This window comes from Lycium barbarum, chromosome 2 (assembly GCF_019175385.1).
Source record: "Lycium barbarum isolate Lr01 chromosome 2, ASM1917538v2, whole genome shotgun sequence".
Lineage (NCBI taxonomy): Eukaryota > Viridiplantae > Streptophyta > Magnoliopsida > Solanales > Solanaceae > Lycium > Lycium barbarum.
The window spans coordinates 138,731,750-138,753,274 of NC_083338.1; the positions used below are offsets into that span (position 1 = coordinate 138,731,750).

The 21,525-nt window shown below is 34.1% G+C and overlaps 1 protein-coding gene across 3 annotated transcripts; it reads left to right on the forward strand.

The window, feature by feature from the left end:
• Positions 1-9,792: 9,792 nt before the first annotated feature.
• Positions 9,793-20,919, forward strand: LOC132627552 (lysine-specific demethylase JMJ21). Of its 3 annotated transcripts, none has more exons than XR_009577908.1 (16): positions 9,793-10,108; positions 11,208-11,318; positions 11,421-11,476; positions 11,572-11,714; positions 12,639-12,836; positions 12,916-13,115; positions 14,185-14,284; positions 14,393-14,968; positions 16,124-16,246; positions 16,563-16,643; positions 16,730-17,058; positions 17,190-17,447; positions 18,601-18,667; positions 18,829-19,042; positions 19,582-19,739; positions 19,954-20,091. XR_009577908.1 is itself a non-coding variant. In XM_060342950.1 (16 exons), the coding sequence occupies exons 1-16, from the start codon at positions 9,966-9,968 to the stop codon at positions 20,780-20,782; spliced, it is 2,901 nt and encodes a 966-aa protein (XP_060198933.1). In that variant the 5' UTR covers positions 9,796-9,965; the 3' UTR covers positions 20,783-20,919. The 3 variants fall into 3 exon arrangements, 2 of the variants coding, with proteins under 2 accessions (XP_060198933.1, XP_060198934.1); XM_060342950.1 differs by lacking the exon at positions 19,582-19,739 and adding an exon at positions 20,644-20,919 and having other exon boundaries at positions 9,796-10,108; positions 19,954-20,116; XM_060342951.1 differs by lacking the exon at positions 19,582-19,739 and adding an exon at positions 20,644-20,919 and having other exon boundaries at positions 9,798-10,108; positions 17,193-17,447; positions 19,954-20,116.
• Positions 20,920-21,525: the final 606 nt, after the last annotated feature.

The following is a 21,525-nucleotide window of genomic DNA, read 5'->3' on the forward strand; positions in this document are numbered from 1 at the left end:
TTTCTGAATATGATTTTATGCAAAACAAAAAAAACATATATAGATAGTTTAGTTTCTTTCTTTTCATTGGTTATTGAATTTTTGTGCATGTTTTGTGTCTCGTCTCATACAAAATATTTGCCAAGTTCAATTGACGAAACAAAATTTTACGAAATATATTTTGAAATAACTTTTCAAGAAATAAAAGGACAGATTTTTTTTGAAAAGCTTTAATTTTCTCAATCTCATTCTACATTAATATACCATGTACCAACAAAAAACTTTTGATCATCTACGTTCAAGCGCACAATCACTATTAATTCCCACATTGAAAATCAAAAGGGAAAGAGAAAGGAATCTTATAGTAGATATTAACTGGTCCTTGTCGAAAAGACTATATTCGTTTTTTCCCCTTTCGACTCATTACTTTAATTTATATTTTCTCCTTCTCAAATTAATACTATACCAATGTGCCTGAATAATATCTACTTCCATTTAATAAATTTAAGATATGATGTTCAAGCAATGGTTTTATCTTACCCAATTTTGCTGTTTCCTATATATGTATTTTTTTTTCCTCTATGGCATATAAGAACATTTATAAGCAGAGAGATACATACACCAATACACATATCCCAGAATCTATATATATTTAAGCATTTAAAACACCAGACACACATACACCCACGCACAGAGGCGAATCCAGGATTTCAAAAGGATGAGTTCACCTTAGATTTAAAAAAAAAAAAAAAATAGACGCAAAAGTGCACTTAGTAAGGTTTAATCCCACAACCTAAGGGATTAAACCAAATACTTAACCAATGCTCCACTCAGTCTAGTTTGACTATGTGTTCCTTCAGTTAATATTACATATATTTTAAAGATTATATACGTAATATACCGAGTTTAGTCGGGTGACCATGGGTTCACGTGACCAGTGGCGGATGTAGAACTTATAAGCCATGAGTGCTTCACTGATTTTGGTATAAGTTTTACGGTGATCATAAATATTAAACATGGGTGCTCATGGTCACTTTATATACATTTTGAATACATAACACAATTGGCCAAACTCAATGGGTGGTTCGGCACCCATACATCCCAACGTAGATCCGCCATTGCACGTGACTCATTTTTAATGCATTAATTAGCCCCTGCACGCACATGGAATAAATATCTCTACTGAGTATCTACAGGTACAACAGAAAGGTTCAGTAATGTCACGTATGTTTTCTCAACGAGTTAAATTCTGAAAATTCAAATAATTTATTTTCTTAATATTTGAGAAAATAGCTAGTTAATATATGTTTAAAGTGAAAATAAGACAATAATTTGAAATAGAGGGGTTATTAATCATCTTTTTAACTTCTTGAAAATTTAAATGTCAAATACAAGACAATGTTTAAGATATCCAATTCCCTTGAAGAAAATAGAACAAGATATCCAATTCAACAGTATATGATGTAAACCACATTTTTTGTGTGTGTCTGTGTGAGGAGATAATAGAGGTGCACACGTTAAAAAATGAAGTCATGCCATAAGTTGGTGTCTTGGCTAGATGAGTCATCTATAAGAATTTTACTTATATCCATTGACAAATGACAACATACAGAATTTTTACATAATCAAATGTACTTTAACTTGTTATGTCTTTCTAGATTACCGATTGGGTTAATTATTGACAGCTACCTATAATTGCTATACATCTTCACATGCTAAAATAACATCTTGTCAATGAATAAAAATTAAATTCGTAATTGTATATTTCATCTTGACCAAAAGCTCTATAGGTTGGACCGTTTGAGTTGTTGAAGTTTCAGAAACAGCGCGTGCAATAACAATTTAATTTGGTGTTCACTCGCCCTCCCTTCAATAAACGTGTTAACCGGTTTGAACCGGACCGAACCGGTAACCGGTTAACAAATCGGCTGGTTTCCGGTTAAAAAATCGGAACCGGCCACTGGTTTCGGTTTACCGGTTAAAAACCCGAAACCGGAACCGGTCCGGTTCAAACACGTCCAAACCCTTTTTTTTTTTTGTATAGTATGTATATATTATAATATTTATTAGTATATTGTAGGTATATTTACATATGTTATATAAGTTTATAAGTAAAGTTTATATATTTACTGACTAACAGGCTAACAGCAAGTCAGCAATACAACATATATATATATATATATTAAGTTATATGCTTAAGTTATACTACATATACCTAAAATATAGTAAGAATATACTTAGGTTATATAACTTATATATATATATATATGTGTGTGTGTGTTTAAGTTATATGTATACTATATATAGTTATAAGTTTTATACATATATATATGTGTGTGTGTGCGTGTTTAAGTTATATGTATACTATATATACTTATAACTTATATATTATAACTTAAGTTATTTATAGTTTAGTTTTTTTCTAAGTTTATAAATTTATATATATATATATGTGTGTGTGTGTGTGTTTAAGTTATATGTATACTATATATACTTATAACTTATATATTATAACTTAAGTTATTTATAGCTTAATTTTTTTCTAAGTTTATAAATTCGTATATACGTATATATATATATATATATATATATATATATATATATATATATATACTTATAACTTATATATTATAACTTAAGTTATATTTAGCTTAATTTTTTATAGCTTAATTTTTTTCTAAGTTTATAAATTTTTATATATATATATATATATATATATATGTGTGTGTGTGTGTGTGTGTGTGTGTGTGTGTGTGTGTGTGTGTGTGAGTGTGTTTAAGTTATATGTATACTATATGTTGACACCCAATTTTGTCCCTCTCCTATTTAATTTACCCGGGGTTTCTAAATTTACTGACGAGCTAAATACTTTATTTTCACTACTATTATTTTCGCTACTTTTATCTTTTAACATTATAAGTATTACTTTATCACAGATTTTAAACGGTTAGTCATCGTTTTATTTTTCGGGTTTGGAATCGTTAAATTGATTACAAGACAACATTTTTTGCAAAATATTTATTTCTTCTACATATTAATTATTAATTGCATAATATATTATACCAGTTATAATCCCAAAAAATAATTAAATAGCGGAGGAAGGACCAATATTTTTCAGCCAAATTAATGGCCCAAAATACAACTATAATATTATTTCCCTACCCAACTAAACAACCCCACATTTAAATACCCAACCCACATTTTAACCCAACTAAAATACTAAACGGACCAGCCCATTACCCCTAAATAAACGGACCAGCCCACATCACAATTTTACCCGACCCGGTCCAATTCCCCCCTAAAACCTAATTCCCTCCCTCTTTCTTTCCTTTCCTTTCCCATTTTTCTCCCCTTCTTTTCCGCCTCCCTCTCTCTCTTTCCCTTTCCACCACCGCCGCTCACTCCTCTCTCTTTTCTCCCTCCTCCGCGACCAAACCCTGGCCGCCTCACCCACTATTCCCTGTTCCCCGCTTGTTCCCCACACTTGTTCCCTCGTTCCCTCTCTCTCCCGCTCCTCCTTCCCCCTTTCCTCGGCACAAAAAGAAACAAAAAACCTATAAGAAAAGAAAACAGAGGAAGAGAAAGGGGAGATCAAAAAAATCAGACGGGATTTTGGGGAAGAGACGAACAGATCGAAAAAAGATCTGGAACCCCAAAAATTCCCCTATAGCTTACAATTTTTAATCGCCTCGAGTTTCCCAGGAGAGAAGCAATTTTACTCAGCGTTCTTGAAGAAAACGATTACTGAGCATTTTTAGAGGATCCAGAAATCCATAGCATCTGTTACAATTTTCATTTTTTTTATTACCATTCTCAACCCTAAGACCGTTTAAACATTCATTTTTGTCTTGGTGGACTTTAGCCACGACAGAAATCTTCGAACTCTTTTTTGGGTGAGTTTCTAATCTGTTCCTAACGAGAGTAGATTCGAGACCCCGACGCCTCGTTGACTGCTCACAAAAAAGGTAGACCCTAATACATTTATTGCTCTTAATCTTTAGTTAAAATTCTGGCTCATTTCCGTCTTCGTTGTAGTAGCTAGATAATTTCTCGGTTTTCCTGTTATTTGCTTGATGTTTGAGTGCTGTTAGGATAGGGTGTTAATCGCCAAATAGTGAATTTTGAAAGACGTCACTGTGATTTGGGTGTTTAGATTAAGTTTCCAGGATTTAGAACCCATTTAGAGTCGAATATACATAGGATATATTATCGGGTTATCAAGATAATAAGAAGATATACCTTCGACATACATTTGATATACACACCATGGTGTGTATATCTTAGGTATATTACGCATATGATTAGAACAGGCCAGTACCGTCTCTCTTTTACTCTATTTATTCAAATGATATACCCTGTCGGGAATATAATCTGCTTAGATTTAAGTACGATAAAATGATCATACAACATGTCGATATTGGTTGTTGAATTCTGTTTGGTTCTAAATCCGAATTTTGTATTGAGTTTCATTAACAAGTCATGTATTAAACCTTGTTCCATTTTCAGTTGGTCAGGTTGTAGTTTAGTGACTTAGCAGGATTGTGCATATTTTGATTAGTTTGGATTAGGCACATTCATGTTTTAATTAGTTTAACTTCGGTTTTAGTAACGTCCATACGTTCACATCTTAGTTTAGTTTTTCCAGTCTAATAGTTAACAGTCCTACATGTTTATGTCTTAATTTGGTTTGCCTTAATTTCAGTTTATAAGTGCTTACATGTTCACACATGTCTGTCAGTTCAGTCAGTTCGATTGTGTGTGTTTCGTGGTTAGTCAATCTAGTCTTAGTGAGTATCTTGATAGTATTCGTATATGTTTTATGTTTAAATAATGGCAGTTTAATGGTCGATAACACAGTTGCTGCTAATACGATTTTCAAATCTGTTTCAAAACCTTCTTAATAACATTTTCCCCTTTATTCTATGCTTGATATATTGCCCCTCGTGTTTGATCTAAATTTGCTTAAAATGGGAGCTTCAGCCTATTTATAAGCTACTGCTTCCATAGTATCTTCAATCTGTCGTTGGGATCTGAAATCTGTGAATTCTGTTTTTTTTTTAAATGATTGTTTTAACATTTTATTCCATGCTTAATCTGAGCTTCACTTCATATATCCGAATCCTTGTGTGTCGGTTTGTTTTAATTAATTTAAATCATCCCCAGAATTCATATAAGTAGATCCGGCTTGATCGTATATGAGTAATAGATGTTATAGTTGAAAGATCCCGAAATCTTATATTGATCCTATTCTGTCATCTTCAGTTTTGTCCTGCTTCTGTTTGGTGTCTTAAATGATTGGCTTCATATTCTGCTTCGGTTAGATTTCAGTTCAGATCGCTTGATTGATTTTTTTTGAGTATCTAGCTTTAATTGGACTGTAGAATGTTTTTGGTTTGGGTGGTGCTTCCCTTTCCCTAAAAGGCCAATCTTCCCAAAGCAGGCAGTAGATATAATCAGAATTAGTAAACACCATAGTTGTAGACCTTGGATTGTAGTAATGTTCATTTTTTTTAAGCCACTCGAGCCAAGGCTGAGATAACGCTTTTTAAACACATGGCTTTCGTTAAAGTCCTGATGAGTATCGGTTAAGAGATACTAGCTTTTCAGTTTTATGGGCATTATGCTTGGGTACTGGCCAACATGAGAGTAACGCATAAATGATAGATTCATCAAAGTTTAATGAATTCATAAGATTACTCATGCATTTGCAATTTCCCATAGAGCCTGTTTCTTAGTTTATTTGATGTGGAAATTCGATTAATTGTTCACGTTTTTTTAAAGTCCTCATTCGTGTATATGGATTTCCTTGAATTTATGAGTTGTAAATTGAACGATAGTGTTACTTTACTTTGTTTACTTATTTTATAAAAGAATTATATCGTTACTCTAATCTTCTATTATTTTCTTTGTTTCGCATGTACAACCGGAGCCGAAGTATGGAGTTTGCATATCTGTGCCCAATCTTGCTTGAGCTGAAAATCACGAAAAATCTCAATCTCTCGTGAAAGTCAAAAATGGCTTTTTCACCTCTTTATACACCATCTCTGTCATCTCATTTTCATTCTTCTGACATTTTGTTTATATGTTTGGTGTGACTAACATTTTATATTATTTTATTTTTCTGACTTAGATGAACGTTAGCAAATTAGTGAAGTTTAATAATGGGTAGTTAATTCCACAAATTCATACTCATTTCTAGTTATGTTCTAAACTATTTATGGTATTTATAATATTTATTTGAGGAATTGACATTCAAAACGGTATGACTATATATTTTGAGTCAAAGGAATCATTCTTTACTTTATTATCTTAAAAATTTCAAAACGTCACTAATATGTAAATATTAATCCAAGTATACTTTATAAACATTATTTTTAAGATTTATTCAACTATGTACACTTTTAGTCGAATATAATTAAATAAAGTTAATAAAAAAGAAAATTCATGTCCTTTGTATCATATTTATAAAGCTAGATTTTGTTTGCATTGTTATATTAACACAATTTTATCCAAAGTTTTAACTTCGCTAAACTTACTGCCTATATGAAAATCATTACCTTTTCAAGTTCGCTTTCAATAATACTTAAAATATTTTCTAATACAAATCATTATATTTTACAGGTCTTATTTTTAATAACATTACTACATTTTCCTTTAAAATTTTAGCAATATTTATGAGCTATTTTCCAAACATTCAAAATATTATATTTACACTTAGCCTACCTAATCGTAAGTCCGGTCGGTTAACCATTGTTAATGGGTCTTAAAGGATGTCTAATACCTTCCCTTTATACTAATTGAACCCTTACCTAGAATCTTAAGTTTCGCAGGCCTTAAACACAGTTAACTTTAAACCTAATAACTTTAATAAACTTTAGGTGTCCTAATTCATCATGAATAATTAGGTGGCGACTCCTTAAAACAAATAAACAAAAACAGGAATCTCCAATACGTCATACTTCTAAATTTGATAAAGCTAGATTTTGTTTGCATTGTTATATTAACACAATTTTATCTAAAGTTTTAACTTCGCTAAACTTACTGCCTATATGAAAATCATTACCTTTTCAAGTTCGCTTTCAATAATACTTAAAATATTTTCTAATACAAATCGTTATATTTTACAGGTCTTATTTTTAATAACATTACTACATTTTCCTTTAAAATTTTAGCAATATTTATGAGCTATTTTCCAAACATTCAAAATATTATATTTACACTTAGCCTACCTAATCGTAAGTCCGGTCGGTTAACCATTGTTAATGGGTCTTAAAGGATGCCTAATACCTTCCCTTTAGACTAATTGAATCCTTACCTAGAATCTTAAGTTTCGCAGACCTTAAACACAGTTAACTTTAAACCTAATAACTTTAATAAACTTTAGGTGTCCTAATTCACCATAAATAATTAGGTGGCGACTCCTTAACAAAAACAAAAAACAGGAATCTCCAATATGTCGTACTTCTAAATCTAACTCTTCCGGTTTAAAAAATGGGGTGTGACACTATATATACTTATAACTTATATATTATAACTTAAGTTATTTATAGTTTAATTTTTTTCTAAGTTTATAAATTCGTATATATACGTATATATATATATATATATATATATATATATATATATATATATTTAAGTTATATGTATACTATATATTATAAGTATATTCTTAGTATATTTTAGGCATATTCCTAACTTAATAAAATTAAAAATATGAACACAAGTAAATAGAAGAAAGCTCAATGAGCCATATATTTTATTCATTCTTAGATAACATTTATTTGCAAGTTGTAGTTTTTTTTTAACTTGCAAATAATACATGAGTTGTAAAGAAATAGTAGAATAATAAAATCACCAATTCTCAATCATTTGGTTAATTTCCCCCATATCATATTCGGTCATGGAGATATCTTCAAAGTCTTCCATTTGGTCTGGTCCACTTGCTATCAAATCTTCAATCTCTTCCTCTTCGCCTTCCTCCGCTTCTAAGTTTTGGTTGCGTCGCTCCGATCTAATCCAATCGCGAATGCACACTAGTACTTGTAAGATAAAGCCGGATAATGAGTGTCTATGGTCTCCAATTTATTGTCTTCCTTGGCTAAATGCACTCTCCGAAGCCACGGTTGATACTTAAACCGTAAGGATATCTCGAGCCATTCTTGAGAGTATCGGATGACTTGCCTTGTATTTCTTCCACCATGCTAAGACGTCCAACTCATCTAGTTCCTTGATATCCACATTTGGTTGCATCAAATAAAAGTGATATTCATCAAAGTTTGCACTACAAGAAGGAGTTTGATGTGAATGTAAAACTTTTAAACCCGACAAGCCCTTTTTGCTACTTTGAGAAGTAGTAGGGTGTGGAGTGTGTTCTTCCAAATTAGAATAATGAGTAAATTTTTTTCTAAACTCGTCATCAATAGCGAGTTCAGCTTCAGCTAAAGATGGTTAAACTCCCTCTTCAATTTCTAAAAATGTATATATTTTAACCAACCAATGCTTTAGTATAAAACACTTTTAAACAATGATTTAAAAGAGAACCCAATATAAATAAAGTTGAGATGGGAAAAAATACTTCTTAAATTTTGTTGTCATATCAAAAATAGCCGCTTGATAACCGGGTTTATATTTATACTCTTGTAAAACTCTAGCTATTTCCGCTAAGTAGGCTAAAATTCCGGATACCGTGGGATAGAATTGTTTAGAAAAAGCAAGAGTTGCATTATAAAAAATTTCTAAGAGTTCAACACATTCCTTAACATCTTCCCAATCCGTAAAATTTAACCAATTATCACTATTAATATTATATTTGTTGTGAACTTATTGTATGGGAATCCTATACTCATATGCTTGTTGTAGCATAATGTAAGTGTAGTTCCACCTAGTCTCAATTTCTACTTGAATTTTCCTAGGTCTAAGGTTATTTTCCGCACAAGCATTCTTAAAATCTCTAATTTTTCCCCTATTAGCATTACAAAAAAGAAACGCAACCGCATCTCTAACTTTTTGAATAGAATCGTCAAAATGCACAAGACCATCTTTAACAATTAAATTTAAAATGTGACAACTACATCTTACATGAAAAATATTTTTTAGCGGAGGGTTTAATTCTCTTTTTAAAATACCAATCGCCTTTGTATTATTAGAAGCATTATCTAAAGCAATACAAAGTGTTTTTTATAAATGTTAAAAAATCTCATAATAGTAGACATTGAATCCGCTAAAATTTTTCCATTGTGACGACCTTTTCCTTCATCATATAAAAAACATATAATTCTTTTTTGCATAACCCAATTGTCATCAACCCAATGACATGTAATAGCAAAAAAATTTAACTTGTTAAGACTAAGATCCAAATCAGCGGTAAGAGAAACATTACAATTTAAAGAATTAAATACATGGCGCAAATAAATTGAAACCGGACCGGTATATAATAATTGGTTAACCAGTTCAACCGGTTCCGGTTCCGATTTTACCGGTTAACCCCGAACCGGTTGACGGATTTATCCTTCAAATTGGCGTCAAAATACAATTTAAATAGCTTTTTCAAATATAATCCTCAAAAAAGTAAAAAGTTAAATGGTTTAAACCGTTTTCAATGCAAAATATTTCATTATCTTATTTATTACAACAACAACATACCCAATATAATTTCACGAATGGATTTGAAAGTGCAAAGTGCACACAGACTTTACCTTTACTCTCCAAGGTAGAAAAAAACTATTCCACCACGCTCAAAATAAAGCACTAACAAAGCGGTTCAAAAAATAAACAAATGCTAATAAAACTGAGGAAAATTGTATAAGAAAAATATTTGGTGGAACCGGGAACGTGACACGTTATTGCCACGCCTAACAAATCGGGAAAAAGGATAGACAAAAAAGGAATAATGTAACGCGCTCGAGGAATTGCTTAAGTTTAACGCGGCAGAATTAACAGACAATTGAATTCTGGAAATCTTCTTCTGAGAAAATCCCGAATTGCAAATGCGACCACCGATGGAAATTGAACAAATAGATCGGAGATCAACGGCTCTGGGAGAACTCCGCATTCTTCCCGACGAAATTCTATGTGATATACTGACTTATCTCGCTCCTCGCGATGTCGCTCGCCTTTCCTGTGTTAGCAGGTTTTTTTTCAATTCAAAAACTTAGTCATGTGTATTTGTTATGTTTTTGAATTCAGCGTTGCGCAATGACTTATGGTTTGGAGCTTAGTTTCTATGTAGATAGGGATGAGTTGTTCAATTTTGAATTTAGTTAAGGTTTTAAGTCATTAAATTGCATGATTTGTTGCCTCAACAACTTAGTTTTACGTATTCGTTATGTTTTTCAATGTGCAATTTGTAAATATAGTTAAAATTACAGCGTTGCGCAATGACTTTTTGGTTTGGAGCTCAAATTTATGCTAATTATATGCAGATAGGGATGTGTATTCAATTTTGAATTTAGCTAACCTTTAATTCATTCAATTGCATGATTTGTTGATTGAATGAATTTGTTGCTTCATCTAACGTATAGGTGTTTAATTTTTTATTTGATTCCTGTGAAATTTGTAGAATGTGGATCTTGTGTGCACCTGATGCTTTCTTTTTCTCATACAAAATCAGTTCACTAGGGATTTTTGGTAAAAGCACTAGGGACTTGCTAAATATAATTAATATATAACAAAGTGAAAGGTATTGTTTCCTTATTCTTACATAGGCGTGTTTAATTTTTATTTGAATTTCTGTGAATTAGTAGTGCATGTATCTTGTGTGGTTTTAGTGCAGCTTAGGCTTCTCCATGTTATTGTGTGTGTGCGCGTATTTGTTTTTCTCGCATAAAATCAGTTCAATAGGGATTGTTGGTAACGAACAGTAGGAAATTTTCAAACTTTAATTAATAGATGATAAATGATTGATTATGCCGTTTATTTCTTCTCATATTCAGTTATCGTTGGTCTATGGGAAGATAGATGCAGATAGTTTGCTTATTAAATACTTAGAATATCTGCTTAACAAAGTTACGGATGATAGTGACAAGTTACTACTTCTAATGGTTGTACCACCTATACCCGTTAATCACTCTTAGAGTCAGTAGAGCCGAGCTTATTGATTATATAGGATTTCCTGAGATACAGCTCCTTATCCGAAGTGCTGTCAGTGTCTTCCATTTTTTTAGTAAGCTTAAGGAAAAACTCAGTGCCACATTATGCAGTAACTTCTTCAAATGCTTTCTGTTTTGCAGTGTGATGTATATTCTATGCAATGAGGAGCCACTATGGATGAGCTTATGCATTGATATTGCTGATCGTCAGCTTCAGTATAAAGGCTCCTGGAAAAGAACAGCCCTGGATCGGTATGGTTATTCGTAGAATTATCGCCTCAATGTCGTTACCCTTCATTGACTAGATTCAAGTTCTCTGACAGTCTGTTCATTTTATCTTCCCTGTTGATGTAGATTGAATGTGACTTTCGAAAATGATGAATCCTGCCAGAAACCGCTACACTTTGATGGTAAAATATATCGCTATTGGTTTGTTGGATCTTCTTCCACTCCGTAATGCTACTTGTATTGTACATAATATGCTAATGGGAGCCCAACTTTGCAGGATTCAACTCTTTGTTCCTTTATCGTAGATTATACCGGTGCTATACATCATTGAATGGATTTTATTATGATACCGGAAACGTGGAAAGAGCGAAGAACCTTTCTATAGAAGAGTTTCGTGATAAGTATGATGGACAGAAACCGGTATGGTGTTCGCAACTTATAAAACCTTTAATGCACATGGAGTGGTCGTTGGATTGTTGATAATTTGGTAGATTATCTTTGTATTCTCTATCTTTTATCGCATAAAATCTGTGATTAAATTATGTTTTAGCTTGCATCATTTCAAGCCATTTTACCTCCTCCTTTGAACATACTGCCTTTCTCAAATTATATGTCATATGTTCTTTTCTTTAATTCGCCCCACAATTGTGTCTACTTTGCGTAAAGGGACACCTTTACTCTATTCTCTTTAGCCCTGATTGAATATCCTAGTACCAGAAGTCACTGTAGTTGCCACTTGAAAACTGACTAAAATATTCAAGTTCTTGCATAGTTAGTTTTAATAACTTTTGGACCCACTTCTACTTAACTACTTGAACATTATAAGTGTTCCTTAATAGTTCTTCCCAAGTCAAAGCAGGATACTTGAATAGATGAAGGTAGAATCTACTGTCTTGTAATCATTAGTTTTACATGTATATCAGAAAAAATTACTTAGTGATTCTTACTTATCAAAAGAAAATTAAATAGTTAATCTTGTTGTTTTTTCCTCTTCTTCTTTATTTTTGCTCTGTCTTTCTTTCCTTTTCTTTCTTATATACATTGTATTCATCAAATTATCCCGAGGATTCGTATAGCTAGAATCCAACTAGCTTGGGATTGTGGGTTAGTTGATTGATTGATGATTGATATACACTGATTTTCTCTTTAAGTCTACTTGATTGCATTTCTATCGTTTGACCAATGTTGTTCGCGTGTCATTCTTGAAAAGGGAGCAAAAGAAATGGGCTTAAATTGTCTGAACCTTTTTTATGTACTGATAGCTTATGTGCATAGTTTTCTTGATAGAAAGCTCATATAAATATGTTATGATCTTCACCAAGGTTATTACTTACACTATAACAGGTTTTAATTGGTGGATTGGCCGACACTTGGCCTGCAAGGACTACATGGACAACAGAGGAGCTTTTAAAAAATCATGGAGATACAGCATTTAAATTATCTCAAAGAAGTCGTCACAAGATTAGGATGAAACTTAAGGACTATGTGTCATATACGAAAGTTCAGCATGACGAGGATCCTCTTTACATTTTTGACGAAAAGGTTCCTTTCCAATCATGCTGTTCTCTCTGTACAGTTTCTCCGGTAACAGATTGTTCTAATTTGAATTACATTCTCTCAGTTTGGGGAAGCTGCACCGGAGTTGTTGAAGGATTACAGTGTTCCAAATATGTTCAAAGAAGACTTCTTTGATGTGCTGGACAGGGATCAGCGACCTCCCTTCAGATGGCTCATTATGGGACCAGAGAGGTCTGGTGCCTCTTGGCATGTTGATCCAGTCCTAACTAGTGCTTGGAATACACTTCTATGTGGCCGTAAAAGGTATATTACCAGTCTATCACTTGCCCAGTCATCTTGTCTCGGGGTCTTCCTGAATGCTTCAGTTGATGCATGCTTTTTTTGATAATTTGATCAATCAAACTCGTACTCATTACTACCTGCATAGCTAGTAAACTCCCTGATCGATCAATTAAGGTAGGGCAGAAAGCGATGGAAGTAGCGCTGGTTTGCTCAGTTGTGGGTGGATAAAGTAGGGATGAAATGATCAGAAAATAGCTGCCGAAGTGTTGAAGAAAAGAAGTCAAAGATAGAATGAGAAGCCTAAATAGGAATTTATTTAGAAAGCCTATACTTCTGAATGATACTTTCTTAAGCTCTCTCTTCCCTTCTGGGCCTATAGGCAGATCATACTTTCTGCATTTTATGGTGGGTTCACGAGTGTATGTCTGTAAAAAAGGCAGTTTGCTGAAAATTTAAGTTCCGCCAGTCTTTCATCTTTGTCCTCAAAGTTATTCATGATAAGTGCGCTTGAGAATATGTGTATATAGAAGTTTAAACAAAGTAAAAAGAGTTTGGCTTAAAGGAATCCTCCCATAGTTTCCATGAACAGGCATTAGCAAGTTTATTGCTTTGTATTTTATATAGCTTGTAGCAGGAATGAGCTAAAACGAATCTCTGCGAAGAAGTCGGTGGTGACAAAGCATAGATTTTGGGTCGCTGCTGGGAATTTCTTGCTTATAGAACTATATTGATGTTGCTTGCTCAAAATTCTCCAACAATAACAAATGGTGCTAAGTTGTCTACTTCTTGAGTTGTGACTCTCCTTTGTTATCCCCCCCCCCACCCCACCCCCCACCCCCCCTCTTCTTCCCAACCCCACAAACACAAAAGGAAAGAAAAGAAGAAAAAACTGAAGGCTATTTCAGAAGGGATTTGAGTTTGTTTTATAGCATGTAATAAATAATAATAGGAGCTTTTGAAAAATCTTGACGTACTCTCTTATACTCCGTCCAAGAATTTTTCTTCTACTGTAGTTTGAAACTAGTGGATTACTCACCATCTTGGTACTTGTTGGAGGACAAAAAGGTCATTAATCATATTTATTTTGCAGGTGGGCGTTATATCCTCCTGGGAGAGTGCCTTTAGGAGTGACAGTGCATGTAAATGAAGAAGATGGTGATGTCAGTATTGACGCTCCATCATCTTTACAGGTATTAATAAATTTTGAGATGCAAATAATTTGCTTCTACGTTTCCTAATGCTGTGATTGATTTTCATCTATTTGAGCCATGTGTTGTTTTTCTCTCATGTTCATCCAGTGGTGGCTGGACTTCTACCCTCTTCTTGCTGAGGAAGACAAACCAATAGAGTGCACTCAACTGCCTGGGGAAACAATATTTGTTCCAAGTGGATGGTGGCATTGTGTGCTAAATTTGGAGACTACTGTTGCCGTGACACAGAATTTTGTGAACTCCAAGAACTTTGAATTTGTGTGTCTGGATATGGCTCCTGGTTATAGACATAAAGGAGTATGCCGTGCTGGCCTTCTTGCTTTGGATGACATCAGTATTGAGGATGTCAGGAACAATATGTTGTCTTTGGAAAGTGGTTTGAGCTGCTCTGACTTGTCAAGGAAAGAGAAGAGGACTAGAGTTGACCAACCTGCTAAAGGTTCAGACAATGGAAGTACAATAAATGGTGTCTCTGAATGCATAGATTTGAGAGAGGTGGAATTTTCTTATGATATAAATTTCTTAGCTATGTTTTTGGATAAAGATCGGGATCACTACACTTCGTTATGGAGCTCGAGCAACTCTATTGGACAGCGAGAAATGAGGGAGTGGTTATCAAAGCTTTGGGTTGGAAAACCAGAGGCTAGAGACATTATATGGAAGGTATTTATATATTCCACTCTCTGCTTGTTTATTGTTAGTGTTTGTTATTCTTTTTTCATTTTTATCAATTAAATTTTTTGTCTTAACTAATGCCGCTAATTGCATGAAAAACAATTTCCTGGAAAAGTCAGAGTGACCTTCTGGGGCAGTCAATATGATTATTCTAAGTACACCATAAGCTTCCTTGGAAAAAGTCAAAACTATGGCCAGGGCAACAGAAAATTATCATTATTGTCTTTCCTTTTGTTATTTGTATCGAACCATTATATGATGTTGATCGGGATAGGTAAAGGAAAACGGAGGAATTTATAATAGACCCAACTAGAAAGCAATAATTAGAACATTCGTTATCAAATAAACACCCTAATTATTTACTGAACCTCGTTGCTTTGGTAATAAAATTGTTTAATTACCAAAAAATAAAAACCTAACTATGCAAACAAGAAGAACCTAAACTACCTTGCAAGTTTAGAATCAACCATGGCATACAACCATCACCTTTCTAAAGAGAAATCTCATGTTCAAAGCTAGCTACCTAAAATGGAAAGAAAGACACTGTTTATACTAGGGTTCGTATTAGTATTACAAATACCTAAAAAGTCCCTAGACATAAGACTAGGATGAATTGGGACGGAATTGAAAAAATGGCCAAATGCAGAATTGAACTTCCAGGACATCATCGCGGTCTTGGACCCGCAATCGCAGCCTTCATGATGCTGCCTTCTTCGCGATTGCTGTCTTTAATTTAGCAAAACTTTGCAACTTCCAAATGTGTTTTTGGTCTTCTAATTGCTTGGAGCTTGACTCCCTTTCTCAAATATCCACTGGATCATACTATGGAACTTGAGGATATCCTTTCTCTAAATCCTCCAAGCCCATCAGTAGTGGAAGAATGCTCCAAAATCCTTCAGGGCTACCTTGATCTACATCATCATATGAGACATTAAAGCTTATGAGTTTATATATCCATAATTAGCTGCATGGCAGGAACCTTGGCCTTTTCGGCTGCACAGCTGATCGCACATAGCCTCACGTTATGAATGTTCTGCATAATGAGGTGTTAGACCAATAATTGGTTATCTCTCATCAGGGCCAGCTTTGTGTAGTTTAAGCTTCTGTTATCACTTTTGACTACCTTTGAATTACTTTTGCTAGGGAGCCTGTCTGGCGCTGAATGCTGATAGATGGTACACTTACGTGACAGAAATTTGTACCTTCCATGGGTTGCCATTGCCAACTGATGATGAGAGGCTTCCTGTTGGAACAGGCAGCAATCCAGTAAGTTTTTGTGCTTAGTGGATCTTCTACTGATGTGCTTATTTTATTCGTATCACTTTTTTCTCTAGACTAAAATTGAAGGGCACTTTTAGTTATTATTTTCTTAAAATTGAACTTTTAGTTATTATTGGCGCCTGAAGCTATTACCTTTGTGATAGTATTGAGGTTTTTATACATCAATATTCAAATAGGCTTTTCTCATCTCAATGAGTTAATGCTGAAGTTAAGATGCTTAAGAAAGGGTGGAAGATCAGTTATTCTCTTACAAAGATGTATTATCATCATTAACCTAACAACTGGTAATACCTGTGTACAGGTTTATCTAGCTGGGGACAATGTTATAAAAATACTCGTTGAAGAGGGATTAGAAGCGTGTCTTCATTCTTTGGGCACCGAGGTATATCTGTACTCTGGCAGTTTTTTTTTCCCGGCTGATATATTTCTTTGTACTTCTATTCATTCAGTTTGTTTGATCTTTTGCAGCTCGAGTTTTACAGTTTACTCCAGAAAATAAACTCCCCTTTGAGGAATCACATTCCTAGTGTTTTAGCCAGTGGGATTCTCTATATTGAAGATGGAATGTGTAAGGTTCAGCTTTGGGATGGCAAAGGAGTACCAGGGGTGGTTGCTAATTTTAGTCCTCCTGTGGAACATGAGCAAGCTGATTATCCATTCGGTTTATGGAGTAAAAGGCAGTTTGATTATAGAAAAGCCGGGATGTCATTACCTGAATTAGTAAGCGCTGGCAGTGGTGCAACAATATGGCCATATGTTATAACACAGAGATGCAAAGGGAAAATATATGCTCAAATGTTAGTGAAATCCATCTATTTTTTAATAGATATTGATAATGGACTGTATCATTCACTTGAAATACTTGCAGTTGTTTTTTTCATTTTTGATGTACTGCTCCTCTTCTTCATTTGTATTTTGTGTTTGCTAGCAGAAGAGATTCCATCTCATGGGAAGATGCTCTAAATTTGGCCTCGTTCCTGGGAGAACAAATGCGCAATCTTCATCTTGTGCCCTGCCCAGCTTTGAATGATTCAACATTGTTGGAAACCCAGCAGAAAGCAGTCCCCAATGCTAATGGGAATCTCAAGGATGATGAGGACAAGATTTGTGCCCCTGGAGAGTGGAATTTATTCCTGAGAACTCTGAACAGGAAAAAGAAGGATGTTTGTGATCGCTTGACCAAATGGTAAACATTTAACGCCTGAATACTTTGTTGATCATAAAGCAGCTTTCTAAAGTCTCAGTATTATGTAGCAAATGTTCTCCTTGTTAGCTTGCTGCTGCTCATATGGCTTTGTGCCTTTAACTATGATGCTTGAGACCATGTATTTCATTTATTCCCCTAGATACTAGAGCCCTAGATAAATAGAGCTGTGGGCCTAACTCTTGTCTATTCTTTTAGAGAATTTCTTGGGTTGATTAGTGTTACATCAACGTAAATGCTATGTTAGGGATTATATGATTTTTTTGGGGGGTTCTTAGTTGTCTCTATGTTTAGTGTCAGATCAACCTACATGTTACTCCATGAAACCAAAGCTTTTCTTTGGACCATTGGTTGCCTACCACACTAATCTCTTTAAAATGGTTACTTGAGATCCACTTTTATTTCAGATAACGTTCAAAGTCTCCAAAAAGTCAATTTTTTCTAATGTTTGACTAATTTAATTTACTATAATAAGTTTCAACTCCATTAATAATACACACACACATATGTATACAGACACATAAAAAAATATACTTCAACTCTTCCCTTGATAGTTGTGATGAAATAATTTATAAAGAAGAACTCGATTTGAAATCTCATGAGACACCTAATTTTGGACAAAGAAAGTACTTTTGTAAAGTCATTTCTTGAACTGGGAAGATAAAATCCTCACTGACTTCTTTACTACTTATATATTGCATAAATAAGATGGTAGAGGAGGGATATTACCCTAGCTTAACTCTCCTATACACCACATGAAGGACAAAATATGGTCAGTTATTTAGAATTGCGGAAGAATTATTCTTAGACAAACACCTCTTATTAATCTGTATGTTGGATTTTGTGCTGCTTTTTTTTTTTTTTTTTCTACTGGATGTTTTACTCTCTTGTTAACGTCATCAAAATTTACGTTGGGTCAATTCTTTGTGCCTTATTTGAACAAATTCTATTCAGACAGTTTTTTACCATTAATGTGTATGTTTTGGGTACTGTGATTCCTGTTTTCAACTGTGTTGCTCTTTTGCAGTGTGGGGTGCCGCATGAGTTTTTTCCTTTGCATTTACTTATGCTGGCACCAGCACCTTAGCTGCTAATGCATAGTCGGATCTGAGTCTTTTTTTGTTTCAATCTGTAGGGGTGATCCGATTCCTAGAGAACTGATTGAGAAAGTTGAGGAATACATCCCTGACGACCTCGGAAAGGTTCGTATATTTAAAGATGAAGTTGATTGGACTTCCTTCAATCGGCTAGACACTTTATTGTTTCTTGTCCCTTTTTCCTTCCTCTTAGTGACAACGGCAGTTACGTTCACTCTCTGGTGAAAATGCATTTCTCTGATTCTTGTTATGGTCTCCTATTTAAGGTTGACATGGGAGTCAGATCTTGTACCTGGATACACTCCGATGTAATGGATGACAATATCCACATGGAACCATGTTCCCTTACTTCTCGCTCAGGAGGCACTATTGATGATCCTGAGTTAATTGACAATGTTTCTGCAAATGGATCTGATTTGAGTGAGCCCGTACATGCATGGCGTCCTACTCATATACTCGATTTCAGTGGTCTTTCTGTTGGTGAGTTATTGAGAAACTTTTACCTTGCTTTTTTGGGCTTGGTCTGCTGGTAGTTTTGTGTTTTTTTTTGCTGAGATGAACCATGTTCTTATATGGACTGTATTAATCTTCTACTACTTGGCCGTAAATGATTTATAATTCAAAGAAGTTAAGGTACGTCTAGGATAGGAACTGTTTCATGATTGTTCATGTAAAATGAATCTGGTGAAGTTCATGGTGCATATTAGATGGAATGATTCTTCAGCATAAAAAAGAGAAAACTAAGAATAGGAAAGGGAAATAAATATGGCAGTGATTTGGATTTTAGAGTTTGGCACCAGTTTAAGAGGCAGACTTTGCCTATTTAAACAAACAAATAAATAAAAAGAACAAAAAGAAAAAAGCTTTAGAGTCAGATTAGTAAGTACTTCCAATTCACTGTTTTGTAAGTATAATTTGTGAACTATTTTCCTTGTGAACTGTTTTCTTTTATTTTCCTGTATGTTTTGGCATACCAATTCTAATGTACAGTTGAATACTGCCCTCCTTGAATTGTGCAGATTAACCTTACTTATTTTAACGTGAGAGCTAATCAATAAGATATCTTAAGGACTCGTAGGTCCATAAAAAAACAAAGGGCTTTACCATTTTTTGGAGTAAGCTTTGGTGCATATTTAATTGGCAGTCTCCCCAGACCCCACTTGTGGGATTACACTAGGTATGTTGTTGTTTTGTTGTATTTATAATTGGCAGTCTCGTGTGAAAATATTACACCCGCCATCACTTAACTTCAAGTAGATCAGTCTCAAGTTAGCACAGTAATCTTTGCATCACTGAAAAACTCATATGCGGAAGGTTATAAAATGCTGATTCCTTTCATATCATTTTTAAACATTTGAGTTTTTGTGATTGGTAACCAGTTCTTTTCTCAGGTGACCCAATTTCTGACCTAATCCCGATACACCTGGATGTCTTTAGAGGAGATCCACATTTACTGAAGCAGTTTCTGGATAGCTATAAACTTCCATGTGTTAAAACAGGAGAGAATGCATCAGCTAAAAGCAACGGATTTCAGAGACTTTCTTACCGAGCTATGTGAGTACATATGTTCTGATGTCATATTTCTTCTTATATTGTTGTCATTGGTTTTTCATTAAATAATTGGAGACATTTGTTTCTTCAAAGTTAAATTGCACTACCAGAGCTTATACAATATCCGACTTTATGAAGATAGTTAGACATGTTTTGGTAACATATAAACTCAGTCCTTAGAATCCATAACCCTCGGCCTTCACCAAATCAAGGAATTATTTGTCATTTTCAGAATTGTTGATTATCCACCAATATCATATTCTTAATCAAACCACTCAGTCACTTTCAAAATGGAGTGATTCTTACGCTGCAGTACTGTTTAACATGCTGAGAGTTGCTGAATACACTAGGAGTTTGAACTTGAGATCATTCAGTGGAGGTTTTAGTCGATTATTAGAACTAGAGACCAAGTGTTCTGTGTGGTAGCCAACATGAGCATTGTGGATGAAGATAGAATAGATTGGAGCCTCATCCTCCTTTTTCCACGAAATATGCTTTAAACTCACTTTGAATGACTTCTATCTATACAGGTGCTACTGTATTTTGCATGACGAGAATGTTCTGGGAGCTATTTTCGGTACTTGGAAGGAACTACGGACGGCAAAATCATGGGAAGAAGTCGAGGAAGCTGTATGGGGAGATCTTAACAATTATACAGGCTCCTGTTGAACTTTCTTTTTGTTCTTCTTAATTTTGTCTTTCAAGCCCTTGGTAAAAGTTTTATTGATGAATGTTGAATAAGTTCAATCGCATGTACACTAACATTTGTTTGATGTAATTTATTGATATTTTTTTCCCTTTTCCTACTGATCATATCTTCAAAACTTTGACAAAAATTATTATCTACGATAAAACTCAAGCAATGATTGTGGAGTCAGTACATTGGTGGAAACACGATTTGTTTTCCTTGTTTTCTGATTTTACCGTTTTCGGTAAAACTAAAGCAGTAAAGCCACAAAGAACGTGTCTCCACCTGAGTTATGTTAACACGATTTGTTTTCCTTGTTTTCTGATTTTACCGTTTTCCGTAAAACTAAAAGCAGTAAAGCCACAAAGAACGTGTCTCCACCTGAGTTATGTTAACACGATTTGTTTTCCTTGTTTTCTGATTTTACCGTTTTCTGTAAAACTAAAGCAGTAAAGCCACAAAGAACGTGTCTCCACCTGAGTTATGTTAACACGAATTGTTTTCCTTGTTTTCTGATTTTACTGTTTTTGGTAAAACTAAAAGCAGTAAAGCCACAAAGAACGTGTCCTACTATACGTTTGAACATAGTCCTACTCGGAATGATTGAAGCGTGATGCAAGACCTAATTTAAGAGTATGGAGATATTAAGTTCACGTCTCATCTTTACCTATGAACGGAATATTGTTGGTTTAAGAGTTTGGTAGGAAAATAAAGTTATCCAAAT

What these genes read in the sequence shown, in the direction of transcription:
- LOC132627552 (XM_060342950.1), top strand. Translation starts at nt 9,966, where the DNA reads ATGCGACCACCGATGGAAATTGAACAAATAGATCGGAGATCAACGGCT. An exon ending in AGTATGATGGACAGAAACCG is followed by an intron (nt 11,715 to 12,638) that starts GTATGGTGTTCG and finishes ACACTATAACAG; the next exon opens with GTTTTAATTGGTGGATTGGC. An exon ending in TTTCAGTGGTCTTTCTGTTG is followed by an intron (nt 19,043 to 19,953) that starts GTGAGTTATTGA and finishes TTCTTTTCTCAG; the next exon opens with GTGACCCAATTTCTGACCTA.